At 49.1% G+C, this 17,516-nt stretch overlaps 2 protein-coding genes across 2 annotated transcripts in view; both read right to left on the reverse strand.

The window, feature by feature from the left end:
* The window catches only part of BTBD16 (BTB domain containing 16), a gene marked incomplete at its 5' end in the record, with an annotated part of 51,160 nt that extends 41,043 nt beyond the window's left edge, over positions 1–10,117 (reverse strand). Inside the window, 2 exons of the mRNA XM_081246031.1 lie at positions 1,381–1,532; positions 10,022–10,117. Of these exons, the coding sequence (XP_081102157.1) occupies positions 1,381–1,532; positions 10,022–10,117 (248 nt within the window). The remainder of the gene's footprint in view (positions 1–1,380; positions 1,533–10,021) is intronic.
* A 4,007-nt stretch (positions 10,118–14,124) lies between these two features.
* TACC2 (transforming acidic coiled-coil containing protein 2) overlaps positions 14,125–17,516 on the reverse strand; it is a 181,780-nt gene continuing 178,388 nt past the window's right edge. Inside the window, exon 22 of the mRNA XM_081243718.1 lies at positions 14,125–14,672. Within this exon, the coding sequence (XP_081099844.1) occupies positions 14,607–14,672 (66 nt within the window). The 3' untranslated portion in view covers positions 14,125–14,606. The remainder of the gene's footprint in view (positions 14,673–17,516) is intronic.

Below are 17,516 nucleotides of genomic sequence, written 5' to 3' on the forward strand. Positions count from 1 at the left end.
ATCAGTAACTAAGACTGCTGCTTAGGCTATAAAGATAATAGCTCTGTTTATTGAGCATCTACTATTTGCCAGGAACAGCACTAATCATTTTTAATGTACTGTCTGATTGAAGGTCACTCTTCAGGGGAGATGCTGTTGTCACCATTTCACAGATGAGGAAACTGAGGCTCAGAGAGATTAAGCCACTGGCTGAAGGTCACAGAACTAGTAAATGGAGGAGAAGGAATTCCAACCCTGTCAAATAGACTACGTTTAATGGCCCAAAAGCCCAGCACCAACGGCCATCACCCCTCAGGCCATCACCCCCAGCCTAGCTCAGCGATTCTGCAGACCAAGTCCTGAAGACGTCTGCCCCTGCAGCCCAGCCTCCCTCCTCAGGTTTCTGGATCAGTTTGCCTATATTCCCAGGCCCAGCTCCTGCGCCTGCTTGCCCGGCCTGGCCCTGATGCTAAGGAGCACAACGAACTCTAAGACGTCTTCAGGGCTCTAACCAAACAAAATATAAAATAAGTTCAAAATCGTTTAAGGCTATGAGTAACCAATGCCAAAAACTGCAACTCACAGCACTCAGTTTTTTCTAAGCTGGGGTCATCAGAGAATTTAGAGACCAAACCCAGGCGGGTTTTGGTTTATTCACATGTGTGTGGTATAGTCATCTGTGGGATGGGAGGCAACCGAGCAGGGCTGGCCGGTGGGCCTGGAAAGGGAAGATGTGCTTCCCTTTCCATGTTCGCTCAGCAAACATGGAGCCAGGAGCTCTTCCGTGCCAGGTGCTGCCCAGGGCACAGCCCACACTCAGGTAGATGCTCAGGTAGGTCAGACGGAGTGCTCATAAGGCAGATGTACCAGTCCACGAAGGCGGTAGCATCCAGGCAGATCCAAAAGGCCAGGAAGTGAAGTGTTCCTTCTGCAGTGGGATCCAGCTCTGTGTCCCCAGGAGAGGCAAATAAAAACTCATAACCGAAGGAGGGATGCTCTAAGCCAGCGGCTCGGAACACTTTGCGGGTGAGCGGAAGCCTGCTTCTTCTCCCCTTGCTGGGTGGACGTGTGCATTCGTGGGAGGGGTTCAAACTCTGAGCCGGACCATGTCACTTTGTTTGTCAACAAATCAGTTGATAAACTTAGAGTCCTGTTAGGGTCCAACGTTCCCAGTACAAAGGAAAATCTAGAAAAAAATTTCTCAATCTCTCTGGACTTTAATCACCACCCACATTCTCAGAGGAAGCTGTCACCCTGATCCTGGCCATCCCTAAGGGATGGTCCCAAAGGCAGCCTTCCTTGCTTACCCAGGACAGCCCACCTGCCCAGTCAGAGTTGCCCAACCATGGGGCACTTCCCAGAAGGGTGGCTCACCCTGCCATGGGCCTTTGGTCTTCCTACCTGTCTGGGTTCTTCAGAACTTCATCAAAGTCTACGTTGACAGCCTTGCACATCTGGGAAAGCGCCAGCAGGTCCCCCAGAAAAGGCTCTCTGGGGAAACGCCACCGGTTGGTTGAGCCAACGATCCGGCATTCCAGCTGGAGTTTGTGCTGCTTGGGCAGCAAAGAAAGAACGTCTTTTTTTTAACCACACATAAATAGCAGGTTTTCCAAACGGTACAGCAGAAAGGAAATCCAGACAAATTTTAAAAGGCTGGTTAATTTTCAAAGATGGCCAATATTTCTCCAAAGCTGTCTTCTCAAGGCAAATATATTGTATTCAGGAGACTGAGGACTTCAAGCCACAAAGTAATTTGGAATTTAGCACCTGGGACAGGAGGTGCCAGAGGCGAAATGTCAGGGAGAAAGATATCAAACTGAGGAGATTTGGGGCAGGGACTGTTTGTTTTTTAAATTGCAGTAAAATACACAAAACATAAAACTCACCGCTCAATCCATTTTGTAGGTACAATTAGTAGCACTTCGTACATTTACAGTCCTGTACACCTATTACGACTATCTAGTTGAGAACAGTTTCATTACTCCAAACGGAAACTGTTAACTCATTAAGTCATCACCCCCAATTTCCCCCTTCCCCTCTTCCTGGAAACCACTCATCTGCATTCTGTCTCTATGGATTTGCCTATCCTGGAAATTTCCTATAAATGGAATCCTACAATAGTGGCCTTTTATGTCTGGCTTCTTTCACTGTGCATGTTTTCAAGGTTCATCCACGTTGTAGCCTGTGTCAGAATTTTATTCCTTTTTAGGGCTGAATGACATTCCGCTGTGGGGAGAGACCACCTTTTTTTGTATCCATTCACCAGTTGATAGCTATTTAGGTTGTTACAACCTTTTGGCTACTGTGAATAGTGCTGCTATGAATATTCGTGTATGAGTTTCTGTTTGAAGACCGGTTTTCAGTTCTTTTGGTATAAACCCAGGACTGGAACAGGTGGGTCACTGGGCGGGGACTTTTCCTTAGACATTTTCTTAAGGTCCTGGGCTTCAGCAATTTCCTTAAGGGAGCAGTACAAAACCCAGCATGGATGTAAACCTCAGATGTGGTGGCTCAAGGAAACCTACCCAGGACAAGTGCACCATGAGGGACGCAAAGGAATGGGTGAAACTGACCCTAAGCCACAACAAGCACCAACAGGGTGGTGGGGAGACCACAGGCCATGGAATGGAGGATCTGAGTTCAAATCTTGTTTTTGCCACTGATTGGTTGTGTGACCTTGGGCAAAGAATTTACTCTTTTGAGCCTCTTGGGCCTTATAGATAAAATGGGAATAATGACGATGATAATGAGGATGAAGATGAGGATGAGGATAAGGATGAGGATGAGGATGATGTGGATGAGGATGAGGATGAAGATGAGGATGAAGATGAGGATGAGGATGAGGATGAGGATGAGGATGAGGATGAGGATAAGCATGAGGATGAGGATGAGGATGAGGATGATGTTGAAATGATAAAATAAAGTTGGGGGACTATGCTTTAGTACAGTGCCAGGAATATGGTGGGTGATCGAAAACTGGAGAATCTGAACCCAGATACAGCCCTGCTGAAGTGTGACACAAAAGTGATGGGCTCTGACAGCGGGCCCCCAACACACTCTTCCCAGCTGAGTCACCCAATGAAACTCGAGGTCCTCAGGGGTGCTGGACCCATCCACTTTTGGAAACCCAGCAATACAACTGTCACCAGGTGCTTCTGTTCCTCACCATTGCCTGCCCTCTTATGAGACTGATCTACTTACCGGATTCAGCATTTTCATGAAGGACCATGGAGATTACACAAAGGGAAGAAGCACCTGGAAGATGAAAGAGGTAAATTTTAAATTTCAAAAAATTTCCAAAGGGCCTTTTCAAAATATTATGGAGGAGATTGGACCAAAGAATCTATATTTTGCCACAAAAGTAATAATGAGTAAGCCTCAAGTGTCGGTTATTTAGCAAATTAAGTGAAAAATCTAATTTTTGAAAGCACACTAGTAGAAAGACGATTCTCTGCTCTTGTGCTGGGAAAGTGTCTCAGATAAAGCAAAATAGGAGATAATCCATGATTCTGATTCTCCACCCTTTACCAAGGTGATGGGAACCAAAGGAGGCCTATAAGTAGGCTGATCATGTAATTTGTCATTCAGACCCGGAGGCTAAAAGGGGTGATATTAATAATTAAGCCTAGACATCTAGTGTCGACCAGGGCTGTCCTGGAGCACAGTGGACTCATCTCACCTTACCTCTGAGGGACACGCAAGGGGCTGAGTGGCAGAACTTCCCAGCTGTCTCTGATCATTCTTAGGGCAGTTTGGTTGCAAGCAACAGAAAGTAACTCTGCTAATGATATGGCAAAAAAAATTTGGGGGGTTAAGGGAGGTTGGGATTTGTTGAAAGGATGGTAAGGGAAAGAGGGAACTCAGAATCAAAGGGAAAACGGAGACTCTTTTTGGGGACGGCCAGAAAGCAGCTCCAGGGATACGGTGCAAGCACCAGTGTCCACCTCTGTCAGACGCTGCCTCTAGGCTGCCTCTAGCAGTTCCCCGTCTCACCCCCACCGCCACCCGCCCCAGTCAGTCTTGGGCGGTCCTGCTCCACTGAAATTCTCAGCAAAAGAACACAACTAGCTTGGCTTAGGTCTCAGGCGGGCAGACAGCTTGATTAACTCTCCCAACAAGACGGCAGTGGGGACTGGGTGGTTCCCCAGAACAAGCTTGGGGAGAAGGGTAGTGGCCGAGCAGGCAAAACCAGCAGTAACTAGGTCACCTGGTGACCAAGCATCCCACCTGACTCTGTGCATCACTCCCCAGATAGCACTTCACCTGCACTATAGCCGTGGTGCTGAGAAGGGGCTCACTTGTCCATTTAACAAGTATATTCTGTGCAGCTGCCGTTTGCAAGGGAAGTGTTAGTTGTTTTTGGGATACGGCAGTGAGCAAAGTAGACAGGATCTCTGCCTCATGGAATTTCTATTCCACCTGGGCAGACAGGCTTTTCTTTTCCTTTTAATTACCTTAGATTTCTTACATTGCCAAAGTGATATACGTTCATTGCAACAAGTGAGCTAATACAAAGACAAGTAAAGAAAAATTTAACAATAGTCACATAATATTTCATACTGTGGATATATGATAATTAGACTATTCACCTGTTGATGATCATTCACTTTGTTTCCTGTGCTTTTACTCCCAAAAACAATGCTGCAATAAACATACATACATATATGTATGTGTGTATATATATATATTTTTATTTTATTTTATTTATTTATTTATTTATTTTTGGCTGCGTTGGGTCTTCGTTGCTGCATGCGGGCTTTCTCTAGTTGCGGCGAGCGGGGGCTACTCTTCGTTGCGGTGTGCGGGCTTCCTGTTGCGGTGTCTTCTCTTGTTGTGGAGCACGGGCTCTAGGCACGTGGGCTTCAGTAGTTGTGGCACTTGGGCTCAGTAGTTGTGGCTCACGGGCTTAGCTGCTCTGTGGCATGTGGGATCCTCCCAGACCAGGGGTTGAACCCGTGTCCCCTGCATTGGTAGGCGGCTCCTTAACCACTGAGCCACCAGGGAAGCCGTATATATATGTTTTTAAGCACAGGTATTTATATCTATAGCCGTTAACTACATCTCTATCCATCTATCTGTCTATCACCTATCTTTCTATATCTATATATATATCTTTGTGTGTTATTGCTTTTACTTCTAAGAAATAGATCCTTCAAAGTGGGATTATGCTAAAGAAGACAGGTATCTTTAATTGATGACGCCAACTCACTTTCCCAAAAGTTATAGTAAATTGCATTCCCATCCAGTTTGTAAGTGCTTTTTTCCCCACACCATCTCCAGTACTCGGTATTATCAATATTTATTTTTGCCAATCTGGTGGGTGATAGTTTCAGATTGTTATTTTAATTTGAACTTCCCTGGCCACCATTAAGATTCATTTATATATGTATTAGCCTTATAACTTTCTATTCCTGAGAAGTGCCTAATCATAGGCTTTCCTCATTTTGCCACTGGATTGCTATAGTTTCCTTAGCATTTCTCGAAGCTCTCTGTATACTACAGACATTAATATTTTGCCTACCTTACATATTGCAAAAATTCTCTCCAGTGTATCATTTGTCTTTTCACTTTGTGAATATTATACAAAGTATTTAATTAGGTATGGAAAATATGACAATTACATATGTATGCCTATACATATATCTCTCTATATGTATATGTACATATCTATGCTTTGACTATCCCTAACTTAAAAACTGGATATCAGATTGATGTATTTCCTTTATGGCTGGGTTTCCATCCTGCATAAGGAGGTTTTTCCTACCCTCAGGTAACACATATATGCTTCTCTGATCCATTTTCCACGCAGGCGTCAGAAAGACCTTCAACTCCGCAATGTCAAATCTTTCACCAGCTTCCACTGTCCTTACTATAAACTCCTGAATCCTCAGTGGGGCCACTTTGAGGTTAGAGTTACATTCTAAAGCAAGCCTGGTCAGCACAGAATAAACCACAGCCAGATAGAAGTTTCCCCATACCTAAGCAGAACTCGGCATCGGCTTGAGAGGGGGAGGCTGGGGTTTGCACTAAGGTACCCAAGCTTCTGCTTGATATCCAAGAGCCTTTTTAGCTGATCTGGAAATCCAGGGCTATCTCAATGGCCTGGACGTGTTATTTTTCCTTTTTTCATCACACCAGGCAAAATCTCCTTTAAAGGGTTTCGAGGGTTGGTTCCTGGGTCACTCTGATTGGCATGAGCTACTTAGGATGGTACCTCAGCTCCCAGACCCCTCCTGCCTCCCAGCCCAGAACTCCCGAAGCCCCTCTCTGCCAACTGACCATATGGAATCAAGTCCAAGCAGTGCCCGTTACTATGGATGCCCTCTGTGTCTCTAATGTGGATGAAAGTACCAGCCATACTTACTACTTTGAAGCCCCCTTGCCCACCGCAGGTGTGCTTACAGGGGGAGCTAGTGGAACGAAGGCACTCTCATTACATCGGTCTCTGAATTACAGGAGAGCTGAGAGCCATTCGCCTTCTGAGCCTGAATCCTCAGAGCGCTCACGACACGTGGGGCTCACCTTTTTCTTCCTGTGGGCAAGGTGCTATGGCAGGGGTCTTTTGTTTTCTCAGGTCTTTGTGGGCACCATGGCAACATCAGGGAAGGTTCCGAGAACTCCCTGTTCCAGGCTCAGTCTCAGCACAGGCTGGGGGCTGCGGGAGGGATAGAGCTTTACAGAGACCAACTGGGGCGCCATGCATGTCCTCCTCCACCTCCCTCCTTAGGGAAACAGTGTCATTCCTGTTTCCATGTAGCGCCATGCTTCCTTACAGCGCCTGGGGTAACTCGATTCTCTAAAAGGGCCTCAGTGGGAACCAACCCCTAAAGCCTCAGGCCTCATCTGTAAAATAAGATTGGACTAGAAGGTTCTCAGATGCCTCCCAGCTTTGGCATTCTGGGGAGCCCCTTTTCTAGATCTAGTATCCAGAAATGTTTAGACAAAATTGCTTAAATAAAAATTGGAGTATTTTATATTATTGAAAGCGATGCCTGATGACTTATTTTGATGGTAGATGATTTTTAATCTGTTCTCTCCGGGAACTGAGAACTGTCTACAAGTCGGGGACAAGGCCGAGACCCTTGATAACAGGGGCTAAGGCGGGATCTTGCAGTGTCCTCAGTGCCTTGGTCTGCGAAGCCTGTGAGGTAGGGAGGTAGGACCTCGTCCACTGAAGTCCTGGACCCGACCCCAGGGCTCACAGAAACACCAGCTACTGTAATAGGGGCCTGGAGTCGGTGCAGCCTGTCAAGACCTGAGGGCCTTCAAGCGCAGCCTCTCCTGAGTCAAGTAAATTATAAAGCAAAACAGGAAAGTAGCTACTCTGCCTGCTAGTAATTGTGTTGTCCAATCTGTAAAACCCTTGATAAAAGGGAGGCACCTCCAAATGTACCTCCCTCCTCATTCTCGGACCTATGATTCTACCCTCCTGACACCCACATTCTGCTTTGCAGAGTAGCTGGTTACTGTGATGTGTCCAATGGCGGCTTACCCATCCCTGTGTGCCCCCAGAGCCCAACACCAAACGCAGCCCCTGGGACCTGCTCAACAAATGTGTCAACTTGGATAATTGGATGTATCAGTCCCTACCCACCGCTCTGTCTTTGCACATGGATGAGCACTGTGTGTGTGTGTGTGTGTGTGTGCATGTGCGTGTATCTACTTCTGTGTGGGTCATGGTCTCGTCTCAGCAGAAGTCTGTGTGCAAATGGGCAGATTCACTCCCTCTTTGTGGCTCCCTTCCATCCACTCCAAATTTTCCCAGCCCCTGTCCCTGGAATGTAGGGCCCCATATAAGATTTCAATTAAAAAGCTTGAAACGCGTTGTCCTGGACCATCTGGCAATTCCACTTGCTCCATTATGGGCCACATCCCAGGATGCCCTCAGGTACCACTTTCTGGGGCACAGAAAGCAGGCCCTTGGGCGCCCTCTAGTGTCCACTCTAGGGAAGCATCCCAGGGTGGCACACTCCCCTCTGTCTGTAAGCAGAACCCCTGGCCTTGGCTGGATCCATCGCTTCCTACAGAGTCTGAGCTCAGGGATCCCGGGCCTTCAGCCTACCCCAAAGCCCTCTATCCACACATCTCCCCACAAAGCTTGGGAGCTGAGCTATTGGCCAAAGTCAAAGACAGCAAATACAAATAAAAAGAAACGGCCCCCATCATGCTTCCCTAAAGCCCTTTCCTGGTGGTGTCCAGTGTTCTGGGATGTGCAGTGATCCAGCCCCATGGGCCCAGACAAGTCAGAAGTCCCCAAGATCCTTCAGTGGCTGAGACACCAAACCTTACTGAGCATAGCTCTCAGCTAGAACCATCTGGTACCAAAATCTCCCGTGACACGGTTACAGGAGGATTCCAGTGCGATGCCCATCTTCTTCTTGAACACTCCAGGGATGAGGAACTCACTACCTTCCCAGACTGCCCATGTCAGCCACTCCATCTGGTACCCCATATGGAGAGGCAGTGGAGTACAGGGGAAAGAACACCTGATTTTGACCCTGGTTCTAGCACTGATAAGCTGTGTGACCCCGGACATGACCTTAACCTTCCTTGGTGGAAAGTGTAGACTCAGAGCCCCTGGGGCCTGGCAGTTTGGAGCATCTAGGTCTTAGAGCCCAAGCGTTGGCTCTAAAGCAGCAGTCCCCAACCTTTTAGGCACCAGGGACCAGTTTCAGGGAAGACAAATTTTCCACGGATGGGGCGGGGGGCATGGTTTCAGGAGGATTCAAGCGCATTACATTTACTGTGCACTTTATTTCTATTATTATTATGTCAGCTCCACCTCAGATCATCAGGCATTAGATCCCAGAGGTTGGGGACCCCTGCTCCAAAGTCTCTGGTTCTAAAAGAACCAGGGCCCTGACACGGTGTGTGTGCAGTGGGAGACACCATGGGTATCGGGATCAGCTGGCTCCCAAGGTATGGGGGGCTGTCTGTGCAACGTGGCTCCAGGCCAAGCCTCCGGGGGAGGCCGTGTACAAGCTGGAAGACAGGCAGGGGCTTCACCAAGGAGAAGCAAGGGACGGGGCGTGCCCTTGAGTTGAGTCCCACATGGCAAGGGGGTGGTCTCAGCGATAAGGAATGAGAGCTGGATCGGGTCAGACCCTGGCCACTGACTTGCTTTGTGACCCCGCGAGAGTCTTGCTCTGGCTCAGGACTTCAGTGTTCTCACCTGCAAAATGAAGTTCAGACAAAACAACGCATCTGCATCCACCGCTGATCCTATTCTTCCAAGACCTCTGGTTGGTGCAGCCAGGACTGGGAGGGGGTGATGACAACGCGCTGGCCCAGGGCTTGCTTCATTTACTCATTTCAACAAAGACTGATGGTCAAGTTTGTGCTGGGTGTTGGGGTGCAGTGGCGGCAAGCCGACAGGTGAGACCACCCCTGCAATTCCGTGACCTCAAACGGCCTGCAACATTGTTTACGCAAAATTTTTCTTTAAGAACGGGCTTACTTTTTTACTTACAACTTTTTGTTACAATGTTTTTAAAGTAAATTTATTTTATGGATGAAATAACATATTTGGTATACCAGTTGATTTCTAATATACATTAGAATTTTAATTTTAATATACATTAAAATTAACTACATAACTATTTTTTAGAAGTCATTTATGAGCTGCTCTTAAAAATCTTTTGTGCCCAAGCACCTCACTTTTGGCAGTTTAAACTCTGCCCCCGTGAGGCTCACAGCATACAGTGAGTTGCAGGAACTCATAGGCAGGGAAACTGACTGTATGAATGAAGCCTGTCTCTTATTCTGATGCTTTGACATCTTGGGGCCTTGCTGACCCTAGAGGGACTGTCTCTCCCAGGACTGGACAATTCCTACAGAGAGTAAAGGACTTGTCTCCAGGTGAGCCCTTCATATGCAAACTGGCCAATCCAGAGCCCATATCCCAACCACCTGTGACATTCAGGGCCGCTGTTCCTCTGCCCTAACCATCCCAGGTACCAGACAGCTACAGAAAGCCCCTATGCCCAGAGTCAACTGAAATGATTCAAACTAGCCAATCCTAAGCCTGCTCACCCTGTCTCACGTGTTCCTTCCCTCGGGAACCACGATAAAGGCTCTCGCCCACATTCTCCCCCTTCTCCCTCTGGCTCCTGTTGGACCCCACCGAGTGCTTCCCCATGTGGCCCTGCTCCCCGCCCCTTGGGAACTGTGAGTAACAAACTATGTTTTCCGTGGCAATTGTCTCATCTGTTGGCCTCATCCTACCTGAATTATAATAAAACCTACATTTTAAAACACCAACCCAGTCCTGGGGCTTCAGGGAGAGTTCTTTGTAGGAAGTGACATCAAGGATGAGCGCCAAGGGGGTATGAATTAGCTGAGAGATACGATGATGGGCCAGGGGCGAGTGTCCCAGGTGGAGGGAACAGCATATGCTGGGCTGGAGTGAAGAATGCCCATGCAGTCTGACTGCACGATAGGGTGGGAACCCTATACAGGAGGACAGAAGGGGAGCAGGGAACAGATCTCCCGGGGCTTGGAGGGGCCGAGGAGTCTGGGTTTTGTCTAGTCCTACCACTTTTGATCTCCAGGTTGCTTTTTCCAGCTCCTAATAAACTCAAAAGAAAAACTTGTGAGTTCTCCAGATTCTGCCATTGCTGTTCCAGGGAACCCAGAAGCCTGGCCACCAGCCTGGGGAGGTGCCACGGGTCCACCGACTGCTGAGGGAAACACACAAAAGGCCAGGAAGAGCAAAGCCACTCACGACAGCCTAACAGAGCACACCTGGGGCAGCCCCACCACCCTTCCCATCCATTGAACAAAGAGCAGGGTTTTCATAGTCCGTAAAAACAATAGTGAAGCCAGCCCAGACTCAAGGCAGAGACACCAATCAGATGAATTAAAGAATGGACCTCAGGACCACAGCAGGCACCAGAGTGCATTCCCTCCCCTGTGCCTTCTCTCCCCACCACTTTCTGCTCCGACCTCCTTGGGAAGGAATCTGTTAGCCTGGGGAAAGCAAAGGAACTTGCAGTCACTGAAGAAACCAGGATCCAATCTCCTGGCTGAGTGATTCAGCCAAGTCCCTGGGGTTAACCTCTCTGAGCCTCTGTTTCCCTCTTGTAAAATGGAAATACAAATAGTTCCCGGGCTTCCCTGGTGGCGCAGTGGTTGACAGTCCGCCTGCCGATACAGTATACGGGTTCGTGCCCCGGTCCGGGAGGATCCCACATGCCGCGGAGCGGCTGGGCCCGTGAGCCATGGCCGCTGACCCTGCGCGTCCGGAGCCTGTGCTCCGCAACGGGAGAGGCCACAGCGGTGAGCGGACCGCATACCGCAAAAAAAAAAAAAAAAAAAAAAAAGAGCTAGAGCGCACTGACCCCAAGGGAGCCCCCGCGGGTGCTCACGTGTAAACATCCGTCCTCCTGCCCACATGCCCTGCGCATGCGCACATCTCCACCCCCGCCCCCATCGGAACACCGCCTATCCCGCTCAATTTTTCACGTGGAATGTCCTGGAAAGCACAGAGGCTTCGCTGAGAAACCTCAGCATCCCGCCAGGGCCAAGGATTACGTGAAAGGAGCTGCTCAGGGAGCCGGGCATCCCTCACTCTGGGCCTGTCACCTCCAATACGGAGCAAAGCCCTGCTTCCGTAAGCCTTCCCCAGACTCACCTGACCCAAGTCCAAATCCTATGCTGTGTATCTACAGGCCTCCTAAGACCCACTTACTGAGATGCCCCACAGCTCCCCCTGGCGGGCATCCTCCCTCACTGCAACTAGCAATAAACCCAACTTGTTCAACCACTGTTGTGTTGTTCATGGTGGCCTTTGGCTGGAGGACAGTGACAACATTCACCCAGGTTATCCACTTTAGGAATTTAACCTAAGGAAAGACTCACATTCATAAACATATGTGCATAAAGAAACTCATTGCAGCTGCGTGCATAATGATAGCAAAACACTGGACACGATATAAATGTCCATCAGTGGGCAGTTGGTTAAATACATTTTGGTTCCATGGAAGACATGGAGCCATTCAAAATGATGACAAACATCTATATTTATTTATATGAGTTACCATAGCGTGATAGCCACATTATAGTATTAGGTGAAAAAAAGGTTTACAAAACGTTATGCAGGGGCCCTGCAGACGGCTGTGTCGGTGTGACACCACATAACTCCAAATAATCCACTTTCATAAAAATAAGTCTTTCATACACTGAGGGAAAAAGGCATAGAAATATAAGCATAAAAACATTAATAGGGCTTCCCTGGTGGCGCAGTGGTTAAGAATCCACCTGCCAATGCAGGGGACACGGGTTTGAGCCCTGATCCGGGAAGATCCCACATGCCGCAGAGCAACTAAGCCCGTGTGCCACAACTACTGGGCCTGCGCTCTAGAGCCCGCGAGCCACAACTACTGAGCCGGCGTGCTACAACTACTGAAGCCCGCGCGCCTAGAGCCCGTGCTCCACAACAGGAGAAGCCACTGCCATGGGAGGCCCGCGCACCGCAACGAAGAGTAGCACCCGCTCACCGCAACTAGAGAAAGGCCGCCCGCAGCAACAAAGACCCAACGCAGCCAAAAATAAATAATTAAAATTTAAAAAACATTAATAGCATTTCTTGGTTTGGGGATTATGAGGGTTTTTTCTTACCTGCACTTCTAGATTTTTAGCGATGTAAATGTTTTACTGAATAAAAAAAGTTAAAGCTTTCGAGCGATAGGAATGAGAAGGCAACTGGGGTCAGAACCTGGGGGCGGGGTGGAAGGGGGGTTTGGTCTGGATGAGCGAGCATGGGGGGCAGGGGGCCGCGGCTGAGCCCTGGGAGGTGTACCCAGAGGCTGGACCAAGCAGAGGTTGCTGGGCAGTGGCAGGAGGCACAGCCCTGCCCTGGTTAGGGTCCCTGCCCAGTGTCCAGTGAGGGTGACAGTGGGACGAGAGGCAGGTATTCTCTCCCAGAAAGGCAGGCTGTGTCTTTCTCTCCTTGGGCTGAGTGGTACAGCTGAGCTTCATCTACCTTGTACGTTATAGAAGAGACGCTCCCACCCCACCCCGTTGCCCCACAGCTGAGGCTGCACAGGGCCTGCCCTGCTAGGGGTGGGGTGGGCCTGTGGGAGGGGAGCATCCCTTAGCCACTGTGGCTGGGCAGGAGAGAGGCATTCAAGCCCAGGGCCATCAGGCGCTTGGGGCTGCTTTCCAAGCCAATACCCCACACCACAGGTGTCCTCCCCAAAAGATACATCCACATCCCACTATCTGTGAATGTGAACTTACTTGGAAATAGGGTATTTGCAGTTGTAATTGAGAATCTTGAGATGAGCTCATCCTGGATACAGCATGAGCCCTAAAACCAAAGAGTGGTGTCCTTATAAGAGAACGGAGAGGCAGATGTGAGACAGAAGAAGAGAAGCCCACGTGAAGACGGAGACAGAGATTGGCATGATGCAGCTACAAGCCAAGGAACATCAAGGATTGCCAACCACGGCCAGGTGCTGGGGGAGGCATGGAACAGACTCTCAGAGCCTCCAGAGGGAACAAACCCCACCTACACTTTGATTTTGGACTTCTGGCCTCCAGAACTAGGAGGGGGTAAATTTCTGTTGTTTAAGCTGTGAAGTTTGTGGTGATTTGTTACGGCCATCCTGGGAAACTGGGACACCTCCCTTATCCCTTCACTGCCCTTATACACCCACCCTTCAAGCTGGGGTCCCTGGGAAACTTAGGAGCAGTTAGGGAATCTAAGGGAGACATATCCCTAACCTCCAAAGTGGCTTAATCACCTGTCATCCACTGTGAATTGCCACCATTTCCTATTCCTTTGGAGAGGAATGGACAACATTTCAGTGTTCATCTGCACAGACTAAAGGAATGAACAGGAAGAGTGACAGCCTGCTACCAATAAAGGGAAGTAGATTTTGCCCCCCCTAAAGTCCAAGAGAATTTGTAAAAACAAAATCTAAGCTAATTCAACACACTCAATTATTTAAGTAGCAAGTCAATATTTCTCAACTGCTTCATCTTACAAACACAGCCACGATAACAAAGGAAATGTTATTTAAATCTGTGGACAAAAAAATGAGCCCAGACAGAGAAGAGTGGAAGGCCAAATCTGATATGCTTTAACAAAGGTGAGAAAAGACCCAACCTTTCCCAGAAAATAAATCACAGCCACACTTATTGCCAAGATCCAAAGAAAAAAATTTATTTACAATAGAGAATTTTATTTGAAACATGCATCTTTTTTTTTTTTTAAACAAATCAGCAAATGCAGATCAAGTTTACACTCCTTAAGGCAAGAGTCCCTTTGCAAGCTGTACATGATCATATTAAATCCAAAAGCCGCTCACCCTGGAAACTCATGTACAAAGGGCAAGGCCAAGGTCAGCGATTTGTCTTTTATTAGAGAATCAGACAATCTCCCTGATACAGGAACTCTGAGGTCAACTTGCTATGAATTATACTAGGAAAATGCAAACCAATAGCAAGAAATTCTGATAGTCTCCTTAGTACTGCATATAATCAAATCAACTTTATTTAGAAAGGAAATACAGTAGTGCATACGAAAAAGTGAAAACAGAACCTCTCCACATAACCAGAGGGACAGCAGTGTGCCGACGGTCATATTGCACGCAGTGGTCAAAGTCCAAACATTTGGTTCAAAGTTAGCTTTTCCCCATTTTGGCAATCAGTTCATCACAAATCTTGGTGAGTTCTTCTATCTCTTTATTCTGCAAATGAAGACAAAAGAAGAGGCTGATGAAATCTCCTGGTTGTTTGAAATCAAGTCAATCAGAACGGTCACTGGGCTTTGTAAGGGGAAGGGGTCCTCTGGGCCACCTGGTCCCCCTGAATTTATCTAAAGCAGCAAAAGAAATGACCTGGAGCCAAACAATCTGTACATCCCAGCTCTAGCTGTGTGACCCTGGGCAAGTTACACAACCTCTCTGAGCCTCGATTTTCCTTATCTCAAATGTGTGGTCAATAACATGTCTCTCTCAGAATTAAATGAGGTAAGAAATATAAAGTTCCCTGCACAGTGACCAGCACATAGTAAAGGCTTAACTAGTATTGGTTCTCTTCCGTTTATTTGTCTCCATGGATGTGGGCACAGAAGGATGGTGGCTTTTTTTGAGAAATGCCACCAGAGGGGATAAGCAAGTCTACCTGGATGGGATCCCTAGCATTATTCAGAGGATGCCAGGTGAGGAGGTACTGTGGACACAGGGCCTGAGGAGAGAGGTGAGGGCAGATGCAAGACGTCTTCAGGGGCTCCTCAAGCCACACCTTGCCCGTCCTCGGAAGCCCCATCAAGAGGAGTCAGCTACGTGTTCATCTCGCACCAGTGACCCGGCAACACTGTCTGTTCTCCAGGGACGGGGATCCAACGGGGAGACGCCTCCATCTGGACAGCAGTGGCTCTGCTCTCAGGTGGACTAAATGTCGAGCCTGATGCTGATCTGGCTCAGTAGCCAATCTTGAAGGGTCCTCTCCAAGGGGGCGAGATCTTTCCGGTATCCCCAGAACATTGTGCAGCCAGCTTTTCCTCGAGGTCCCCATGGAAGGCAAGTCAATCACAAGCCTGTGCCCTGAGGCTGTACTGAGGCCCTTCCCCGGAAACCCTGGGGCCTAAGACACCTTCCAGCCCGGAGCCACGTGCCCTGTGTCCAGGCTGGGCTCCAGGAGCCACTCATCACTGAGCCGGTGCCTGGGAGGAATCAGCCCTCCTTAGCAGGGGAGAGGTTCAGTCCTAGCTGCAGCCCGACCACCAGCCCCGCCGGGAGAGAGCCCCACCTGGAACATCCCCTTGGCCTTGGCCCGTCTAGAGTTTTTGGCTCCCTGAGGCACTGAAATGCCGGTTGGAAGATGGGGCTCTGCACGGGCTGCAGGACCAGCCACTAATCCTGAAATTACTATTATCGCCACTACTGCCACTGCTGGGGCTGCTAACAGTGATTTTTCATCTTATTGGAGCGCTTACCATGTGCCGGTCACTATGCAAACCCAGCCTAGGCCCTGCGGTCGCACTCTGTGTTCTTCACAGTCCCTTAAAGATAGCCATTATTATCCCCCCACTTTTCAGTGAGGAAACCGAGGCTCAGAGAGGTTAAGCATTGTGCGTAAGGTCACACAGTTGGTCAGACGTAGCAAACCTGGAATGCAAATTCAGCTCGGCCTGGCTCCTGTACAGCTTGGCTATTTTATGTAGTAGGCATGCTGAGAGGCACTAGCAGACCCACTAGCTATCAGTTCTCGGAGGTTCTCCAAGCTCTATCCTGGCACCATCAGCCCACCGCCCAGGAAACTGCCCATCACGGAGCTCAGCGCACTGGGCAAAAGTCCCAGCTCGTTTTATCAAGTCCCGACTGGGTGAACTGCCCCAGGCCGTCACCTGAGAGCTGCCCTGGGGGGGAAATCATGCTTCTGGATCTCCTGAAAACAGAGACCACCGTCTCCATATCACTTAGAGCCATTTAGCGAAGAACTCATGTGCTTAACCCCGTCTTCCTGGGTCTTGGTTTAAGACAAAACTACGTCTGCGGATACATTTGTATTTTTTCTGTTATCCGAAACAATGCAAATCCAACTTGCTTTCTCCTTGTCTTTTAGCTTCCCAGAAAACCTAGCATCAGTCACCTTCACTTTGCGACCGTAACCATCTGAACAGGCCGGGTGCCTTGAAAAGCATCTCTCCTGACCCTGCTTTTAGCTCTATTGATTTAGCTAACATCAGGATGCAATTTAAACACCATCATACCCTGATGGAAACAAGAGGGAACGATCTCAAACCTTCAAGATCTACTGGTTTAGTCCTCCAACATTACAAACCTAGAAACCGAGGTGAAGTGCCAGGCCTGCCAAGGGTCAGGATGGATGGCAGGGAGGGGCAGGGACCTGAATCTCCTGAGTCCCGGGCTCTTTCCCTGACACCATGCAGGTGACATGAGAGGTGGTACCTGCCCACTGCAGAGGTGAGCACTGCAGAGGTGGCCCAGAACCCCTGGGGACCCCAGCCAGCCATGCTGGAACCTGGATGGGTGCTTCTAGGGGAGCAGAGGCCATTTGCGAGACACCCTGGGCTCCTGCCTATAAAGTGTCCTCACCCACGCCCACCAAGACCCCAATGCATGCGAAGTGTTGCTACCTCCGGCCACTGGGCCCTCTGATGACCCCATCCTGGGGAATCCTAAGGCTCAGTAAACCAACCAGAATGGGGGTGCATGTCTGCAAACACACCCAGGGAGGAAGCCTGCCTGGTGCACACTCACTCAGAATCAGATTCACAGCACCCCTGGGTGGAAGGGGCTTCTCATCTGGACACCCAGGGAGACGGTGTTTAAGGTGGTCCAAGCACTTGACTGGAAATCGGGAAATCTGGGGACAAGCCGAGGGACCTCAGGAGGATCCCACCATCCGCGAAAATGAGGGGACACCTGGGGGCCCTTCTGACCCTGCCCATGTTCTGCAGCAGCCGCTTGTCTCTGCCCAGGGGGTTGCCGGGTAGGTACCATCCACTTACTAGTAAGCTCGCTGGATGCAGGGATTAAAGTACTATGCCTGGCACACTGCAAGTG

The sequence above is a fragment of the Mesoplodon bidens genome (assembly GCF_964165515.1).
Source record: "Mesoplodon bidens genome assembly, chromosome: 1".
Classification (NCBI taxonomy): Eukaryota; Metazoa; Chordata; class Mammalia; order Artiodactyla; family Ziphiidae; genus Mesoplodon; species Mesoplodon bidens.